Source organism: Cervus canadensis, chromosome 10 (assembly GCF_019320065.1).
Source record: "Cervus canadensis isolate Bull #8, Minnesota chromosome 10, ASM1932006v1, whole genome shotgun sequence".
NCBI classification, from domain to species: domain Eukaryota; kingdom Metazoa; phylum Chordata; class Mammalia; order Artiodactyla; family Cervidae; genus Cervus; species Cervus canadensis.
In genome coordinates this window covers 9,353,750-9,373,521 of record NC_057395.1, presented here as the reverse complement: position 1 = coordinate 9,373,521, position 19,772 = coordinate 9,353,750, and the positions used below count along the sequence as shown (strand labels likewise).

The following is a 19,772-nucleotide window of genomic DNA, read 5'->3' as shown; positions in this document are numbered from 1 at the left end:
TCATGGGGTAAGCATTATGACAGATGACATCAGAAACCCCAGATGTTCCTCTCCTTACCCCAGTTGACTGCTCTACAAATACTATGATACCCACTAGATTATTTTCTCTACAAAATGTTCTAGGAAAAAAAAAAAATTATCCCTGGGAGTTTAGAGCACTACTGAAGAACTAAGACATTTAAATTAATCGCTATATTCTGAAATTTGCTTGCCTGATTTCTACATGCATGAATTATCACTTGGGAAGGGAAATATGAAAGTTTAGATTTTAGTAGAACCTTATTTAGATAGGTTACAAGTACAAACAGGATAAGCTACTTCTATTCTGTTTGTTGAACAGCTAAAGGCAAATGATTGTTTCAATTCGGCTCCTTCGAAGAAAAAGGGAGAAAGAGCAAGAGTAAACCTGTAGGGAAATGATCATGAATGAAAGCCACAAACACACTAAACAGAAAGCCATGATCAAAAATGTTCACAACAGAGGCAGAGAGAGATGGACTTAAAGAATAGACACTGAAGGAAAGTATTCTGCAAGGAAAAATTAGGTTAACAGTAAAAAAAAGCAAAAAAGGTGGGGGAGGAAAAGAAAGCAGAGAGAGACATTCCTAGTCAAGTACAAACTTAAGGGAATAAAATAAGCATAATAAGGCTTGTGGAAAAACACGTACACTTAAAATGTATATACAATAGATCAGTAATACATCAGTATTCTTAAGGATATACTATGAACAAAGCCTCTGTTTTGTATGCTTTTATTAATATATAAATTACGCATCTATATTGTTCTGCAAATTTTATGAAAATATCAACATATGTTGTCTATAAAACATATACTTAAGACAGAGGCTTTTGTTCATAATATATCCCTAATATAGCAATCTGTATTACTCCAAAACTTTTTGTTTATAAATACTACCGTATTAGAGTTCAATTTTGCCACTATAAAAAGTGTCATTTGATTAGCCACACATGGTCATCTATCACAACCTGAATGTTGTAAAGTATTCCATGAGAGAGAGAAAAATTGATTAAGAAATATTCCTAACTATTCACTGGGAAAAAGAATTGGTAATCAAAATTCTGGGGAGAATGTATGGCTTGAAAAGAAACATTTAATGGAACACAAGATGGGGCGAAAAAGTCAAAAATTAGGACCTAATGCAACTGAACTATATTACCTGTAACATTACATAGGATACCGTTTGTCTCTTCATTTATTCACATTCAAAAACTATTAACACGGTTCTTACACTCGAGACCTATGCTACATGCTCCAGGAGATGCACAACTGTTTCCTGAACTCCACTAGCTTACACTGACACGGGGCTCTAAGATGAACACTTAAATCACAATAACACAAAAGGTCTGAAATCTGAAGGCTTAGAATGTGACACAGGACATGGGGTAGGTCTTTTTAAAAATACAATAGAAAAAAAATCCCGAGTTGCAGTTTTATCTCACGGTTATTAAAAGTCTCTGCTTCTATGAAGGGAAAGTCGATCAGTCGTGTCAGAATCTTTGCAACTCCAAGGACTCTACGGTCCATGGAATTCTCCAAGCCAGAATACTGGAGTGGGCAGCTGTTCTCCAGGGGATCTTCCCAACCCAGGGATCGAACCCAGGTCTCCACCATTGTAGGCAGATTCTTGACTGTCTGAGTATTGCACTGTGAGTATTGCAAAAGTCATGTCCTTATGGTTTAAAATTCACAGTAACAGTCTTTATCCTTGACCAAAATTCATAGTTCCTTCATTGTGGGAAAGCTTTTCCAATACAATTTTCCTGTCACTCTATTTTCCAGCCCATTGTTTTCTTCACCCCACCTTCATTATTCACCAAAGTTAAAAATGAAAAAAAAACAACCACCAGTCATATTTCTATAAAATAGTTTGCTCTGAAGAACGTTCCATTATAAACATAAAACAGTGAGAGGGACACCATTGCTGAATTTAAGAGTAAATACTACATGAAGCTAAATTCAGAGTACGGAAACTGATTTCACAGGAGTGCACTGTACCTTGGTCTCAAAATCTAAGACTTCATCATCTGACGGAGGCCATGAGTCAGCACCAGGTTTGTTGGAAAACCTTTAGAGCATAAACATACAACAAAAATGAGTGAGTTCATTTCTTTAAATGAAGAAAAAAAAAGCAAGTGAAAGTCTGGCTATCTATGCAATAAACGAAGTTTCTTGACATAATTAAAATTTGGCCTCTGTTTTCAAACATTTTTTTTTTTTTAGATATTTTGATGCGGACCATTTTTAAAGTCTTTATTGAATTTGTTGCCATGTTGCTTCTGTCTTATGTTTTGGCTCTTTGACCCCAAGGCATGTGGGATCTCAGTTCCTCTGACTGGAGATTGAACGCACACCACCGGCACTGGAAGGAGAAGTCTTATTAACCATCTTAACCACTGCACCCCCAGAGAAGTCTCCAAAAAAGATGTTAGTTACCTATTTCTGCTTCCATCTCTCCCAACCTATGACATATCTAGGGAAGACTCATTCTTAGTTTCCATTAACAAAGACTGACAGCCAATATATTGGTAGAGCCTGAAAATAATATGTTTTCACCAAGTCCTAATAGCTGAACTGAAAATCTAATTGATGGACTGACATAACTTTTGTTTGCCCAAAGTGGAATAAACCTGATGACTTAAAGCAGAAGGATATGCTGTTCCTTCTCCATTGTCTGTCCCTGGTTCAGAGACTAATCTGTGTCCATCAAAAATGGCAGTCTTGGTCCTTCAGCAGGGGAATCACTTATGGAGAAGGCCCCATTCCTCCCTTTACTGTAAAGGGGATACAGGAGTCCCCCGCAATGTCTAAAACTGAAAATGGACACAAGTCAAAGAACTAATTTATATGTTTCACTTATATGCTACCCGGGTACTTCTCAATTTCTGCTGAGGGACACGAGAGTGGATGCTGGAGTCAGGCAGGCCAGCTGTCAAATCACAGGTCAACTCATTTTAACCATGGAATCATGGGTCAATTCATCAACCTCCCGAACCACAGTTGCCTAATTAAGTAAAGCAGGACACAGTGATTTACGACGCTGCTCTGGTGACTCCATGAGGTCACAGACGTTGCGCACATGATGCAGTCTCTGACCCAGAGCAGGAAGCTCAACAAACAGTAGCTTCTCTTCTCTGTGTGTTCTCCTAGTAACACATACAAGTTTTAAGAATCCATCAAATCCTACCTGCTTAAAGAGTCTTCTTCAGAACTCGTATCCACTAGTAAAGAAAAAAGGAAGACACATTTTAAATCAACAAAAGAAAAATACAGACTATTAAAACCTCAAGACTGATGTTTTGTTTAAAAGTATTCCTTTGGAACCACACCTGGAGACCACACTAGAGGGAATAGTGATTGTACTATACTCATGGGCCATTAATGCCTGAGAACCACTCCTCTCCTTCATGGTCATCAAAGGCAGAACAGAAAAAGAAAGAACTGCTGATACAAGGACCATAATCCTAACCAACCTCTAGGAGACTGACAGAAAATGATACTACACCGTTAATAGAATCAGTACTATAAACTGACAATAGCACACTTGAACAGCACAGGATTTCTGGACTTCCATTCCCTGGAGCAGTGAACAGAGCCTACAGGTGTCTTGCTGGGACATAACACAAATTCTCTGGCTCTTCAGTTCAGGATGAAAATGCCCTATCACAAGGAAGCGTGGTCTACAGGTGAACTTCAGAGCGTGGTAAAACATAGGAAACAAAGTCTTCCTGGCCCTCTTTCCAAATGCAAGAGAAGTATGAAAGATGTAGTGATTCCAGGTTTAGCAAGGATAATCTCTTGACAGGGAGGTGGGGGAGGGTAAATGGGTAAAGGGGGTCAACTGGGTGGTGAGGATGGGGACTGGACTTGTAGTGGTGAGCATGCTGCAGGGTACACGGAGGCTGAGCATTTTTAATGTTTTCAATATCTATGTGTACATACTAATAAATGTGAAAAGGATAATCTCTTGAGACTATCACCTTCCATTGTTCAAGAGTATCTGGACCACCTAGAGCAGGATGGTCCAAACAGTGCTGTGTTCTACTGAGGGCTATCATTACATCAATCCTCCCCATTATATGGCAAAGGTTGGTAGAAATCATGCTTTTTCAGCTTGGAAGGCATTCGTCATCAGACCCTAAGCTGATGAATAAGGGGAGGGAGGGAAGGAGAGAGGAAGCTATGGACTCTGGTGCTGTTGGACAACGTTTCACGTGTGTCGTCATGATCTGATGCTGGAGGGATGACTCACGTGCAGTGACTCCACGGGGAGGGGAGCGCTGCAACCTCGAGCCTGGAGGGCAGGGGCAGTGACGTTTACATGTCTGCACCCTGTGACCCAGAACAAGGCTTAGGACACAAAAGACACTGGAAAGTTATCTCTTTGGTGAACAAATGAACAAATAAACAAGAATGTCTTCTTTGAAAAGTCTGTTTCAAAAACTATAGAAATTAACCAGGGACAACTCTATTCTATTCTGAGCATACTGAAGACCAAGACTCTATGTCATCTCTGTATCTCCTCTAACGTGTAAAACCAACCTAGAGAAGTTCTTTGGTGGATGTTGTTGCTGTTTAGTCACTGAGTCGTGTCTGCCTCTCTGTGACCCGATGGACTGTAGCTCACCAGGCTCTTCTGTCCATGGGACTCCCCAGGCAAGAATACTGGAGTGGGTTGCCATTTCCTTCTCCAGGAGCTCTTCCCGATCCAGGGCTGGAACCCGTACCTCTGGCATTGGCAGGCGGATTCCTTACTGCTGAGCCCCCTGGGAAGCCCCCTTTGATTAGACAGAGGTGAACTAGGTTTAAAGGTGTTCTCAGACAGCTTGTACAATGTGCTAGATGCCACATCGAGGGGACATGGTGGTGTTTTTGCTCATGTGAAGTGTGTTGGTTCTTTTATTAGAATCTGCAGAGTCCCAAGTTGATCTATTTGAAAATCTATTATGATCATCTTTTAAATAATGGCAACAGAACATGGTGTTCTTACAAAACTATACTATCATGACAATTATCCAACACACAGAAGAAAACATCTGGTTCTAATGAAGTCAACCTATCTCACTCTTTTTGGATCTGTGAGGAATAAAATTGGTAATAGAGACCTTGTTGACACAATACGCAAAATAACCGGTGCTTCTCAACTAGGCATCGCTTTTCTGATCTGTACTATTGGAAGGTATCTTCCGAAAGTAATCTCTTCTTGGTATGCTGCACACTGGTTCAGCACTGCAGCTCTTCTTGTTTATCACTTATCCTACCAGGAAGGGACTGTTGAGGTTCCCAGTTTAAACGATGGTAACTTTTTTAATGAGACCAATCACTACACAGTAAGTAATAACTACTCATTCACTACATGCAAACTATTTGTAAAAATTAAAGCTCCACTTTTATAAGAAGTCAATTTGCTATAATAGGATTACAGATGAAATATATATCATACTAACTTAAACATTTTTTGTAATGTACATAAAAATCTAATACAGGATTTTAGGGGCTGTAATTAAACACATGGAATGCTTCTCAGACAATACTGTCTCTGATGTTAAATTACCTACAATTAACTTCTTTAACAATTCTGAAGACTAGACTATTAAGAAATTAATTTAACAACACACATGCAATTTACACTAATTTTATCATAGTTTTTTGATTATTGAAATTTCCTCACTCCTACTTTATCTATGGTAGAATCACCAAGAGTAGTTCATTATTATCAGATGACGTACCTGGGTTGCTCTTTTCGGGAGGAGTTTTAGGCCTCTTTTCTTTATATTCAGAGATCAGTTGGCAAATGCTATGTGTTAAAAATGTGATAAATAATATTTTAACACTAATAGGAAAAAAAACTACCAACTATGTTAAATTCTTAGATTATTTCAGACAATGTCAGCGATAATATCAAAACTACAATTGTCCCATACATTTCAAGTTTCTAAGTTCTACCAAGTTTTATTTACCATGTATTTAAAGGGGAAAGAAAAGGAAGATGAAGTAGTCATGAACTGAGGGCAATAGAGCTCAGTAGATTAACTAGATTTAGCTTGGCATATGAAAACTCTTTCCAACTCGCAAATCCTAGCTCTGTAACCAACTGCTCTTTGTTTCGAGAGAATTGCTTCTCTTGAGTTCAAAGTCATCCTCTCCACAACTGGGATCTTACTGCCTTATTTCACAAGGGGATTAAGAGGAGGTAATGAGATAATATAGCCCCAAAATGCTTGCAGAAACAGTCAAAGAATGGAATAATTTGCTCTTGATCGTTATTGTTGGAACTACTTTGGAATTCCAAGTAAAACCAATGTGTGTTTTCTTATATGTTTAGCATTCAAGGGTCTCAGGAAACTGTTATTAATTATGGTGATTAGTGTTCTCTGTGGTTTGTAATTTAGGGAATCTCAGCTCTTATGTAATTTGTACCTACATTTATTTATAAAATATGAACTCACTACATTAGGTAACATAACTATCCCCCATTATTGCAGCTAATCACACCAAGCACAGAAAACTAATCACAATCAAGACCTGGCCTGGACCACTACTCTCCCTTCTCTACCTGCTCAAACTCTCAACCAGCAGATCCTTCTGACAATGATGCTTAATCTCCATGTTCATCTCTGATGCACGTGGAAGACATAACCCTACTCTTACAGTGGATACTGGCAAGTCCCAGGCAGGGCTTACCTCTCTGAATTCCTCTCTGAACTAACTTACTTGAGATTTAAGGAGTTCTGGTGAATGGGTTCCTTGTGAGACAGACTCAGAAAACATTTACGGTTGAGGCAGATAAATCCTTTGGAAGATTTTCATTGTTGCAGGAAACAGACCCCATGAGGGGGCCAACCCTCCATGTAACTATGGAATCTCAGGCAAGCTGACACCCACTACTCTGGGAAGGACGACAGGGAACCTATGACCCAAGGAAAGGTGCCCCCACAGGATAGAAGCTGCCTGCACCGAACAGAAAACTCTCACTGGTCATGTAACAAGTGACAGTGAAAATTCTTTTTGGCGGCAGTTTAGTGATCACGGGCGTTTTAATGTGGACACTTACATACTAAAACCACTCAGAGCAGCATATTCTTCTGCAGTCCGTCCAAAGACATCTTGAGAAAAGACGTCAGCACCTCGCTGCAGGAGAAGGCTGACGACACTCATAGACTCGTAACTGACAGCAAGGATGAGGGCGGTTCTACAACAACAGAGAGACGACGTCACCCTCAGGAAGCTGAGTGAACTCACAGAAACAGCTCGTTTGATGTGCTTTACCAAGGTAACATCTTGCCCTCCCATGAAGAACTGACCATTTACACGCTCAAGTGTACATCCTTGTAAATGACCTCCAAGGCTAAAACGAAGCGATGGAAAAGCAGCCTCCTGTCCCACTGGGATGGCACATAGCAGCACTTACTATTTCAAAAGTCCCTGATGGGGACTTCCCTGGTGGACCAGGGGCTATGACTCCAGGCTCCCAAGGCAGGGGGCCCAGGTTCCATCCCTGGACAGGGAACTTCATCCCACATGCTGCAACTGAGAGTTCCCACGACTAAGACCCCACGCAGTCAAATAAATAAATGCTTTTCAAAAATAATATCAAAGTCCTTGATGGACAAGAAACTGTGCTGAGGTCACTTATCTGAGGCAGGTGACTATTTAAGGAACGAATCCCCCATTTCCTCCTTAGTCTGATATATTATGCTTCAAAGTCAGCTAGAGGGTGGGTTAAGCAAAGGCTATTTGCTGGCTTAAAACAAAAATATTAACAATAATGGAAATAAAAATAGTCACCGTGGCACTTAATGATGGGGACAAGCATGTGCTCTTCACTAAATGAAATACTATGTATACGCACAGCCACCTTTGAAGGACGCATTACTATTTGCCCTTTTGCATCAGGAAACTTATTTGCTGATGATAAGTAATGTGCCCAAGGTCACAACCCTAACAGGGAGGAAAGCTAGGAGCTGAACCCAGTCTGAATCTAAAGCCCATCATTTTCATCTGTATCATCCACCTCTGACTTATCTTTGTTGAAGCAACTGTTTATCCAATTAAACCTATCATTCTTCCTTCTACCTTCATTTAGAATGAAAACATCAAAATGTACTAGAAATAAAAAGGGATAAAAACTGATGAGCCCACAGTATCTGGTGACAGTGATTACTAACCACTTTTTGTTGTTGTTCAGTCACTAAACTGTGAAGGACTCTTCTGCAATCTAATAACATCAGTATTTTTCAAAGAAAGTAATTGAAAGCAAAGAGTCACCCAAAAGACAAAATCAAGTCCTTTATGTTTAGTATGCATCTTTTAAGGAAAAATATACACGAAGTAGAGGTTAAACAATCATTATAAAAGAATTAAGAAATTCGATACTGTCATAAGGTAAACTAAAAAGCAGAATCCATATTGTATAAAGCTAATCAAACTAGTATGAAATCCCTCAGCTCCTACAAGATCAACCAGAAAAAAGAACAGGTTGCATATGACATCACTCAGTATTATAAAGGAATATGAATCCTGCTATATATCTCTGCTATATAGTTTTTCACGACTCCCAGTCAGAATAATTGGTTTTCTACCTAACTGATGAAGTGTTGATCACAAATGAAAACTTATTAATTTAATCTTTATCTTGATGTTAGCACCCAAGAACAGCACTAAGGTTTTTAAAAAGAAAAAGAACAACTGTACCTTTTCATCTTATCAACCGCGTGTACATTTGCTTCTTTCTTTACTAAAAATTCCACCATTTGCTGTTTCCTTTCACTTATGGCCAATAATAGTGGTGTGAGGTCATCCTGTAAAACAGGAAAAACCATTTCGAATGTACCCAGTTAACCTATTTCTAAACTGAACTGAAAATCATGCAATAGATTCTCTGAACTTAAACATATAATTCAGAAAGCAAATAAACGGGAGCCCCTCCTCCTCTTCCCCCGGCGCACCTTCTATCTCTTCAAGATGCTCCTCCTCCTGGCCTTCCCTGGGGGTCCAGGGGCTAAGATTTGAGCTCCCAAGCAGGGGGTCCAGGTTCCATCCCTGGTCAGGGAACTAGAGTCCAAGTGCCGAAACGCAAGATCCCACCTGCCACAACTAGACCCAGTGCAGCCAAATACGTCTTTTGAAAAGGGAAAGAATAAAATGCTCCTCCTCTCCCTCTTCCAAAGATGAACCACAGAGTCATTCTCTAAAACCCACTTTCAACATTTACTGGTTCCAAGGATCTTTGCTTCTATCATAGTATTTATCAGGAATATTGTAGTATTTACTTGCTCTATTACTAGTCTCAACACTCCTCCAGAGAGAATCAATTAGCTACTTGATTTCGTAGCTGCATATTTTAGGAGCAATGCTGAGGCAGGAATACATCATATTATCTGTAGCATGCATAACCTATCCAAGGATGACCAAGAGTAACCTCATGAGGTTTACAGACATTCCAATGGGAATGTTATCCTCTACATGAACATGCAAAGAGAAAGGTTGTTTTCTTTTCTTCCAAAAAAAACAACTGTGGGCACCATGTTTATCGGCTTTCTCAGCAAAGTCTCTTGAAATTTAATCTTATTCATTCTCCTTTGCTTGTTCCTTCCCCCGCCCTTAAGTTAAACTGACAGGTCAGCATTAGCTAGATGCTGTTTGATGCAGAACAACACCGCTTATCTTCAAAGACCTTTCTTGACGGCTCTCATGTGATGACCTCCAGACCTCCAGGAAGAAGCTTCCTTAATCCCAGAGTTCTGGTCTCTGTCTTGCTTTACGGCTCTTAGTGAAGGATTACAAGGTAAGTTACCAATAAATATGCACTCAGCATTTTCTCGGGGAGTTGCTCTTCCGTGAACTCTCCCCACGCTCTCTCTCATAATCCTGTGTGTCTGGGAGACTCATTCAGTGTGAAACCGCCACAACCAACTTAAAAATTCTAATTTGAAAAATTCAATCCCATCCTTAAGAGATTCTTTTAAAATATGGAATCAATTATAGATTAATTAGACTGTCTTTAAAACTTCGAAATAGTTATCAAAATAAACTATATATCAAGAATTGGAAACTCAAATGCTTATGGAGGGGGAAACCTGGTGACCTAAGTGAAAAAGCCAGGTGAGGCTGGCAAACCCGCAAACACACGCCCCATACAGAAGGGGAGGCCTCCACATGCAGACCAAACAGTAGAATGGGCTCAAGGGGGACCAGATTTGGGTCTCTGAGAAGCCTGAAACACAGACATCAGCATGAGTTTGCTAAATTTTAAATGTTGACTCAGCTTGTGGAGGTAGGTAAGCTAAACATAACCAAGGACCACATTTGGTCTGTAGCCCATTTGTGCTTTTAAAACGTTTTGCTGTTTCCAAACAGGTGGGTATAAAGCAAATATTTGTATGTGAAAGCTTTCCTTTCTTGAGTATCATGTGGTTCACAAGAAAAGTGGGTCTCAATATGTAATAAAAATTGCTATTGACTCATAATTTTATTAAAATTAATTTAAAAAACAAGACTCAAAATTCCCACTTGAAGAATGTTTCCACTGCTTGTTAAAACTACAATCTCTTTCTAGAATTCTCCCAGATTATTAACCAAATAGTTAGTGAGTTCCTAAGACTGCTGAAAGTAAATGATTCAAACAATCCCCATCTGGACTAACTTCATGGGTTTTGATGTTTAAAGCTGTCCTCTCGCTTATGCCAGGGCTCAGCAAATCTAACAGACACACTGCAAGAGTCTGTCCTGCTGACACCAAAAGAAGGCTCATGAATTACTGTTACCGCAGTCAGGAAAACCCTGTTGGTAACAAACATTGTTGACCTAATGACCTGGTTGGTAACAGAAGGTGTAAAATTCTTAAAGGGTCAGACTCTACAGATGAAGTGACTTGGCCATGAGCAAATCTCTAAAGACGCTTGGAGTGTCACTGAATAATTAGTGGTTGGAAGAAAAAGGAGTTATATCACTCAAGCCAATAGATATTGCCAAAAATGTTCCTTTTAACTTCTCAATCACAGAGGCAGAGGAAAAAGTCAGGCTAATATTGCTGCAAAGGAGGGAGCTGATGGAAGTAGCTAGCATTGATCAAACTCCAACTCTTCTATAGATTACTTATTTTTGAGATAGGTGCACTAGAAATTATACTTAATCACTCCATAGTTCTTCACCAAGGATCCTATCAGAATCTCAAGGAAATATTTCTAAATACACAAGTCCAGGCCTTCCTCGATTTATTCCATCAAAATCTTCAGGGAACAGCCTAGGTTTGTAAATTTTTTTATAAACTTTCCCAACGGATTGTGGTTTTCACCAGCACAATCTAGCTGAGAATTAGCCCAGCAAACATTCCAGTCTCATCTCTAACCCACATGGCCAATCCCTTCTCTTACTTGAGGCTTTGAAGAAAAAAGAAAAGTGTAAGAGGCAAGAGTCATCAAAACAGAGTTAAATTTTCCTGGGTAAATAATGGTAGAACAGGGACTAATAAACACAAAAGGCAACCTGATCTCATTGTTTATAAACCCCTTCCCTTTCCATCAAGACCTTCTAGATTGAGAGCAGAGTCTAGACTCTTATCTAACTGGCTGTTTCTGCCAGAATAGGATAATATTTCTGTTCAATATTTGTTCTTCTCTCTTCTTTCCCACTTAATCACCACCTTTTCACTGCTGATCTGATTTCTGCAGAGTCTTCCTAAAACTGATACCTAGGCAAGTCTCCAACTCATTCAATCTCTTTCTCAAAATAACAACTATTATACCTGAAACTGAAAAGCACCTTAGCAAAATATATAAACTGAAGGGGGAAAACAACAAAACCAAAACCTCAGGACTTCTGTGGTGGTCCAGTGGCTGGGTCTCAGCGCTCACAGTGTAGGGGGTCTGGGTTCCATCCCCGGTCAGGGAACTAGACCCTGCATGCTGAAACTAAGACCTAGCACAGCCAAATACATATTAAAAAAAAAAAAAAAAAAAAAACCCTCTTCTTGGCATTTCCCCAACTGCCAAAATTCCAGCCTGATCTGTGTTTTTCAGCTGCTCGCTCCTTTTCCTTTCCTTTTAGCCTCTGAAGCCTTGGGCAATGAGAGAGAAATCATTTTTATATAAATCATTTCTTCATAAAATTGGAATGTGTTAACAACAGCAACATTTCTATTATGTTGTCAAATGCTTGTTTGAGTTTTAAGACAAAGTCTACTTCCCCAAGGCAAATTTTGCATTACTGTGTTATTTTAGACTAATTAGAAAAAAACTTTTTTTTTTAAAAAGGGAAAAATACTTGGAAAAAGTTTTACCTTTAACAATTGCTGTGTTATCACAAATATCTGCCATAAACACAAAAAAGAACGCTTTGCCCTCTAATGCTTCTTGAGTAATATCGTGATTTAAAGTGACATCGTAGACAATCAAGTGCTTTCAAAATATTTTCACTCAGGGAAGGCTGGAGCTTCCAAACAAGGAAAACTGAGCCCAGCTGTGAGAGTCGGGGAGCTCTCTCTGCAGCTCCTGGCGGGGCTGCAGCCACAGGAGAAAGAGCAGGAGTGGCAGCTTCACCATCACCAGGTCCCCACACTCAGCTGCAGCCCCGAGCTTCACCATCACCAGCTCCCCACACTCAGCTGCAGCCCCGAGCTTCACCATCACCAGCTCCCCACACTCAGCTGCAGCCCCGAGCTTCACCATCACCAGCTCCCCACACTCAGCTGCAGCCCCGAGCTTCACCATCACCAGCTCCCCACACTCAGCTGCAGCCCCGCCCAGCAGCCCCCCAGGGCTGAGTGTGGGAGACCCGAGGTGTGTACCTGGTGAACCAAGTGGTCACCAGCACAAGTGAACGCCCTTGCTGGTATCAAACATGACCTGACCCACTTCACCGGATCTCAGAACAGGGGTCCTGGAGGGCTCAGGGCTCCAGGCCTGCTGCCTCCCTGGCCCACTTGCACCCCCCAGCTCCCCCTGCTGGGCACTGGTTCTCCTTCCTCCTACCCCCATCCCTCCCCCAGCAGCTGTGCCCATTCCCTGAGCCCCTGGAAGCAGCCACCCACCACGTCACTTCACTCTCCCCAGGCCTTCATTCTTTGTAGGACTTGAGCCTACCACCCATTCCTGAGCACTTTCTAGTGGGAAAATCTTCCTTCTGGGGTAGAAGGTGGCTGAGAGAGACAGCGTTGCCCTTTCTGTGGGCTCTGACATGTTCCACCCAACCCCTGACTTGGCTTTGGAGTTGTTTCCATGGTAACAGGGCCTGCTGGACACTACTCACTCTATCTATTTATATCCTGTTATCAATAAAACACTACAGTTTAGAAAAATGCTTTGCCAATATTTTGTCAATAAAGTTAGTTGAGCTATACCTCGTTCCTGGCTTCTATATTGGCGTGATAGGAAAGCAGCTTTGCTGCGAGTGATATATTCTGGCAAAAGACAGCGTGGTGGAGCGCGGTGTTGCCACTGGCATCCGTGAGGTTTGGGTCGGCGCCGTGCTCCAGCAGGAGAGTCGTGCACTCCTCCTCTTGGCATTCTACGGCCTGTCAGCGTTGTGCCAAGAAACAAGAGTGTGAGTTCTAGGAATTCAAAGGAAATAGCCCACAAGTTCACCAGTTCCCTCTATTTCAACGAGATCAACTCATTGTTAGTCTCAGTGGTTAAATCACACCCGTCTCATGTGGACACGGGTCGCTGCCCCGTACCTTCATCAGCGCGGTCCTGTTTTCACTGTCACAGAGGTTAAGCAGGCATCTTCTCTCCAGGAGGAGGGCCACCACCGCGGGATGGCCATTGGCACAGGCCAAGTGGAGGGCAGTCCTACGAAAGCAAGACAAGTTCTTAGGAAAATGTAGTGTAACTGTTTCAAAACAAACAACTCTCTGTGTGATTGAAAACACTCAACAGCATAGTACTCGTATGCCTCTAAAACAAATATTTCATTTTCTTCTGGAGAAAGAGCAGGATATTATTCGTTTAGCTCCTCTTGTTGCCGCTACTGCTGCTAAGTCGCTTCAGTCGTGTCCAATTCTGTGCGACCCCATAGACGGCAGCCCACCAGGCTCCGCCGTCCCTGGGATTCTCCAGGCGAGAACACTGGAGTGGGTTTAGCTCCTCTTACACAGTAATGAAAGAACAGGCTACTTGAATAGAATGCGCGAGACCTTGAGATTCAGCTCAACTGGAGTTTAAATTTGACTTTGTCACTTATTAGCTGTCGCTCACCCTCTCTGTACCTCAATTTCCTCACCAACAAAATGAAGAGAGAGGAGTGGTTATCTCACAGGACGGCACTGCGATGCTTAAATGAGACCCATGCACAGGGTTTAGAACTGTTCCCGGCATAGATAACAGCTAGTAATTGTTAGATTATATTATCATACTTACTACTACTACTACTACCTTACAAGGACAACATCTGAATGAAGTCAAAGGACATTACACCTCCTTTGCAGATATGTTTAGAGGATTAGAGACAACATTGTACTTCGATGATTCTAATATGCTCCTTTTCTCACATTTTAACGTCTCTGACATTGGAATATAATTTATAATTCACAGACATTACAACTGTAAATTGTAGCATTTTTGTTTGTTCATTTCTCGTCTTTCCGGTTGTCTAATAACCATGAGGGGTTTTCGTCTAGTTTCCTTAGAGATGATGCATATTATATATTATTATATAATACAGGTGCACAACACAGTGATCCCCAACTGTGAACGGTTACACCGCATTTAAAGTGACTATAAAATATTAACTATATTTCCCATGTTGGACAATATATCCTTGTAGCTTGCACGATTTTAGTTCCCTCACCAGAGATCGAACCCTGGGCCCAGAGCAGTGAGCCTTAACCACTGGACGGCCAGGAAATTCTCAAGATTCCCTTGACTTCTGAAAAGGCTGAAAGCTGTCGCGGGATACCAATCCTCACAAAAAATTCTACGTTAAATTGAAAGTGACAAATAGTTTTTATCTGTGCCACATTCCTATGAGTGCCAGAAAGACAAGCCCTGTCTGCTCATCCGACTTCCCTACAGACAGCTTGCTCTACAGACATTTTTAAATTTGGGGGGTTGCTAAATCAACTTGCAGATTTCTGGTTTTCTTCTTTTTCTTTTTTGGTGCCGAAACCCAGGAAACTCCACAATTCTTGGCTTTGAAATCACTCTTAGAAAGGTCCTTGGGGTGGGATATATGTATATTCCCAACCGATTTATGATGTTGTACAGCAGAAACCAACACAACATTGGAAAGCAATTACCATCTAATTAAAAAAATATTAAGGTTAATAACCAGTAGAACTAGAAAAAAAAGAAGGTCTTTGTCAGTGTGCAAAATGTATAAGTAGGAATTTCAGTTGTCTTCTGGTACTTTTCTCACTCTGTGTGTTTAAAATTTTTGATCCATACTCCATTCGAAACTTTTTGGTGAGATAAAAAAATCTAGTTACTTTTATCTAAATAGTTACCAGGTTATTTCTACACCATCTACACACAATTTATCTTTTCTGATAGAAAATGTCATCCAGCAAATTTTGATATCTAAAAGGGCAAATCTTTGCCTACTACACAAAACTTTTAATTTCATCACAACAATTAAAGACAGCATGTCTAACCCAAAATCTTTAAAACCACGATCTGTGTCTTTAGTTTAAACATGGAAAGACCATATACCCTAGGAAAATGTCCTGCTCTTCAAGGACACAGCCAGCTTCCTACTTCAAAGCTGTCTTCTAAGGTCCTTCAGCAAGGAACATATACACATAAGCGTACACTGATATAAAACAGATATTGCATTGTATCTGAAGAATTTTTAATCCAGAAGTTGACCTGCCATGGAGATTATTTTTTCACTATGTACTTTTCTGTAATATGTAACATTATGGTATAAAAATGTGTACATTAAAAATAAGATGCCGACAACATCAAAAATCTGTCCACTGTCAATATCCACAATGGATGATCAGTGGGAAGAATTTTCATAAATCACATGAGAAAAACAATGTGAGAGCTAGGGAGTTCCAGAAGATTTCTTGAGGGCTATAGAACTTGAGAGCTCTTACTCAAGAGGAGATCATGTTAACGCATGCATAACAACAAATGAAGAGGAGGAAGAGGAAGAAGGAAAAAAGATGCTATTCATGTTTCATTTCAGTTCTGTGATTACTGACGTTCAGTTAAATAACTTTGAAACGACCAGTAAAGTGCTCTATAAGGGGAATTATTAGCAGATCTGAAAGTAACTAAGGCTTTTGCAGCCTATCAAGTCTGTGGGGCGCTGGATCCAACAAAGGTGTCTGTAAGCTTTGGAGGGGAAACTCACAGGAGGGACCTCTGCCAGGCCCTTCCTCCCCGCTTACCTGTTCCTCTTGTCCTTCTCGTTCAAGCCATTCTCTCCAAGCAACAGGACCTGCTGCACTTTAGCTACGTTGCCTACGCTGGCAGCTTTGTGAATCTTTCGGAGGTCCTTGTCTCGGATGTGGTACCAGGGCTGGAAGCTGGTTTTATGATGACCTCTGTCTCTCCCCAGGCTGATGGAGGAGCCGAAGGGTGACACGCCCTTCTTACTCCTGAAGCCAAAAAGCTTCTTCATCGCAGAGCCTACAGACTCCAAACACACCTCACCTCCCCCTCGGCTCTTCGCAGTCCCCTAAACCCAACACGAGCACTAGAGGTAAGCCAGAGCCGGCCCGCCACAACCTCCCAGCTGGGAAGCTCAACGGTTTGGAATCTTGCATCCCAGAATGATCGTCGCTAAGTGACGCCTCTAAACACACTGCCCGTGTGCCAGAATGCCCAGTGTGCATGTGCAAGAACTGGAAACGCATTTTTTGAAAGAAACAAACAATATCAATAAACCCGTACCTAAGGTAAGAAGGAAAGAGAGGAAACTGAAAGAAACAGAAAGGAAAGCGACATTACAACAGATACCTTAGAAGTAAAGGAGCATAATCATAAGGGACCATTATTATTGATGAACAATTGCAAACTGGAAAACCTAGATAAATTCTGAAAAACATACAATCTGTCAAGACTAAAACAAGAAAAAGTAGAAAAACTCAACACTCCAATAAGAAATAAGGAGATTCAAATATTAATTAAAAAAAAAAAACCTCCCAAAAGCTAAAAGCTTAGGACAAAATGGATTCAGAGAGCAATGCTACCAACATTCAAGTAAGAAGTAAAAGTAAGACTACGCTGAAAAAACACTTGAAAAAATTCACAACCCATTCATGATTTTAAAAAAATACAATAAAATAGAAATATCCTCAATACAATAAAGGCCATTTATAAAAAGCATGAAAAGTGAAAGTGATAGTCGCTCAGTCGTGTCTGACTCTTTGCTAAGGCATGGACTGTACACTCCATGGAATTCTCTAGGCCAGAATATTGGAATGGGTAGCCTTTCCCTTCTCCAGGGGACCTTTCCAACCCAGAGATAGAACCCAGGTCCCTCGCATTGCAGGCAGATTCTTTACCAGCTGAGCACCAAGCAATCCCAGGAACACTGGAGTGGGTAGCCGATCCCTTCTCCAGTAGATCTTCCTGACCCAGGAATCGAACCAGGGTCTCCTGCATTGCAGGTGGATTCTTTACCAACTGAGTTAACAGGGAATCTAGCCTACTTGGGGAAAGAGCGTCTGATAGGAGGAAAAGCAGGGACCAAGAAGCTTTGACCAGGATGGTGAGTAGAGGAAGGCTAATGATGAAGGGTCTCGACTGAAGAGGAGCAGGACTCAGGCCTAAACATTTCTGCCTGGACAAGACAAAGTACCAGTGGACCAGGGCCAAGGCATGTGCTGCCGGGGAGGGGACAGAGGGGAACCCATCTCCTGGTTCCTCCAGCAGAAGCTGAGGAGCTGCTCCCCTCAGGGAAGGTTAAGTAGCCTCACCAAAGCCATCTGACAGTAAGTGATGGATCCAAGGTGGAAAACTCAATCGTCTTTCCTACTGCATAGCACGGGCCACTCTGATCAATGGTATGTGGCAACCTTGGATGGGAAGGGAGTTTCGAATGAACACTGGAGTATGTGTATCTTTTTGAATTAGTTTTCTCCAGATATATGCCCCAGATTGGGACTTCTGGATCATACAGTAGTTCTATTATATTTTCATCTTTTTAAGGAACTTCCATACTGTTCTCCATAGTGGCTGTACCAATTTACAGTCTTACCAATAATGTAGGAGGGTTTCCTTTCCTCTATACCCTCTCCAGCCTTTATTATTTGTAGACTTTTGGATGATGGCCATTCTGACCAGTGTGATGTCATACCTCATTGCAGGTCTGTCGTGCATTTCTCTGATAATTTGTGATACTGAACATCATTTCATGTGCCTACTGGCAATCTGTATGTCTTCTCTGGAGAGCTGTTAAATGAATTTCTTAATAGTCTAGTCTTCAGAATTGTTAAAGAAGTTAATTGTAGGTAATTTAACATCAGAGACAGTATTGTCTGAAAAGCATTCCATGTGTTTAATTACAGCCCCTAAAATCCTGTATTAGATTTTTATGTACATTACAAAAAGTGTTTAAGTTAGTATGATATATATTTCATCTGTAATCCTATTATAGCAAATTGACTTCTTATAAAAGTGGAGCTTTAATTTTTACAGATAGTTTGCATTTAGTGAATGAGTAGTTATTACTTACTGTGTAGTGATTGGTCTCATTAAAAAAGTTACCATCGTTTAAACTGGGAACCTCAACAGTCCCTTCCTGGTAGGATAAGAAGTGATAAACAAGAAGAGCTGCAGTGCTGAACCAGTGTGCAGCATACCAGGAAGAGATTACTTTCGGAAGATACCTTCCAATAGTACAGCTCAGAAAAGCGATGCCTAGTTGAGAAGCACCGGTTATTTTGCCTATTGTGTCAACAAGGTCTCTATTACCAATTTTATTCCTCACAGATCCAAACAGAGTGAGATAGGTTGACTTCATTAGAACCAGATGTTTTCTTCTGTGTGTTGGATACTTGTCATGATAGTATAGTTTTGTAAGAACACCATGTTCTGTTGCCATTATTTAAAAGATGATCATAATAGATTTTCAAATAGATCAACTTGGGACTCCGCAGATTCTAATAAAAGAACCAACACACTTCACATGAGCAAAAACACCACCATGTCCCCTCGATGTGGCATCTAGCACACTGTACAAGCTGTCTGAGAACACCTTGAAACCTAGTTCACCTCTGTCTAATCAAAGGGGGCTTCCCAGGGGGCTCAGCAGTAAGGAATCCGCCTGCCAATGCCAGAGGTACGGGTTCCAGCCCTGGATCGGGAAGAGCTCCTGGAGAAGGAAATGGCAACCCACTCCAGTATTCTTGCCTGGGGAGTCCCATGGACAGAAGAGCCTGGTGAGCTACAGTCCATCGGGTCACAGAGAGGCAGACACGACTCAGTGACTAAACAGCAACAACATCCACCAAAGAACTTCTCTAGGTTGGTTTTACACGTTAGAGGAGATACAGAGATGACACAGAGTCTTGGTCTTCAGTATGCTCAGAATAGAATAGAGTTGTCCCTGGTTAATTTCTACAGTTTTTGAAACAGACTTTTCAAAGAAGACATTCTTGTTTATTTGTTCATTTGTTCACCAAAGAGATAACTTTCCAGTGTCTTTTGCGTCCTAAGCCTTGTTCTGATGTCACAGGGTGCAGACATGTAAAAGTCACTGCCCCTGCCCTCCAGGCTCGAGGTTGCAGCGCTCCCCTCCCCGTGGAGTCACTGCACGTGAGTCATCCCTCCAGCATCAGATCATGACGACGACACGCGTGAAA

General features: G+C 41.2%; 4 protein-coding genes across 5 annotated transcripts in view; 2 read left to right on the top strand and 2 right to left on the bottom strand.

The window, feature by feature from the left end:
- Positions 1-5,038, bottom strand: part of LOC122448371 (putative coiled-coil domain-containing protein 144C) — a 38,877-nt gene extending 33,839 nt beyond the window's left edge. The window contains exons 1-3 of the mRNA XM_043479631.1: positions 4,562-5,038; positions 3,207-3,240; positions 2,018-2,087 (exon numbers count right to left, since the gene is read on the bottom strand). The gene's annotated coding sequence lies outside the window, so the exon portion shown is untranslated. The remainder of the gene's footprint in view (positions 1-2,017; positions 2,088-3,206; positions 3,241-4,561) is intronic.
- The window catches only part of LOC122447855 (ankyrin repeat domain-containing protein 26-like), a 933,540-nt gene that overhangs the window by 825,783 nt on the left and 87,985 nt on the right, over positions 1-19,772 (top strand). The window lies entirely within an intron of this gene.
- LOC122447877 (putative POTE ankyrin domain family member M) lies at positions 7,070-17,363 on the bottom strand. The gene is made up of 5 exons (XM_043478608.1): positions 16,353-17,363; positions 13,695-13,809; positions 13,359-13,532; positions 8,714-8,820; positions 7,070-7,211 (listed from the first exon to the last, which is right to left on the bottom strand). Exons 1-5 carry the CDS (start codon positions 16,583-16,585, stop codon positions 7,070-7,072), a joined length of 771 nt encoding a protein of 256 aa, XP_043334543.1. The 5' UTR covers positions 16,586-17,363.
- Positions 19,415-19,772, top strand: part of LOC122448370 (ankyrin repeat domain-containing protein 26-like) — a 35,105-nt gene continuing 34,747 nt past the window's right edge. Inside the window, exon 1 of the mRNA XM_043479630.1 lies at positions 19,415-19,434. The gene's annotated coding sequence lies outside the window, so the exon portion shown is untranslated. The remainder of the gene's footprint in view (positions 19,435-19,772) is intronic.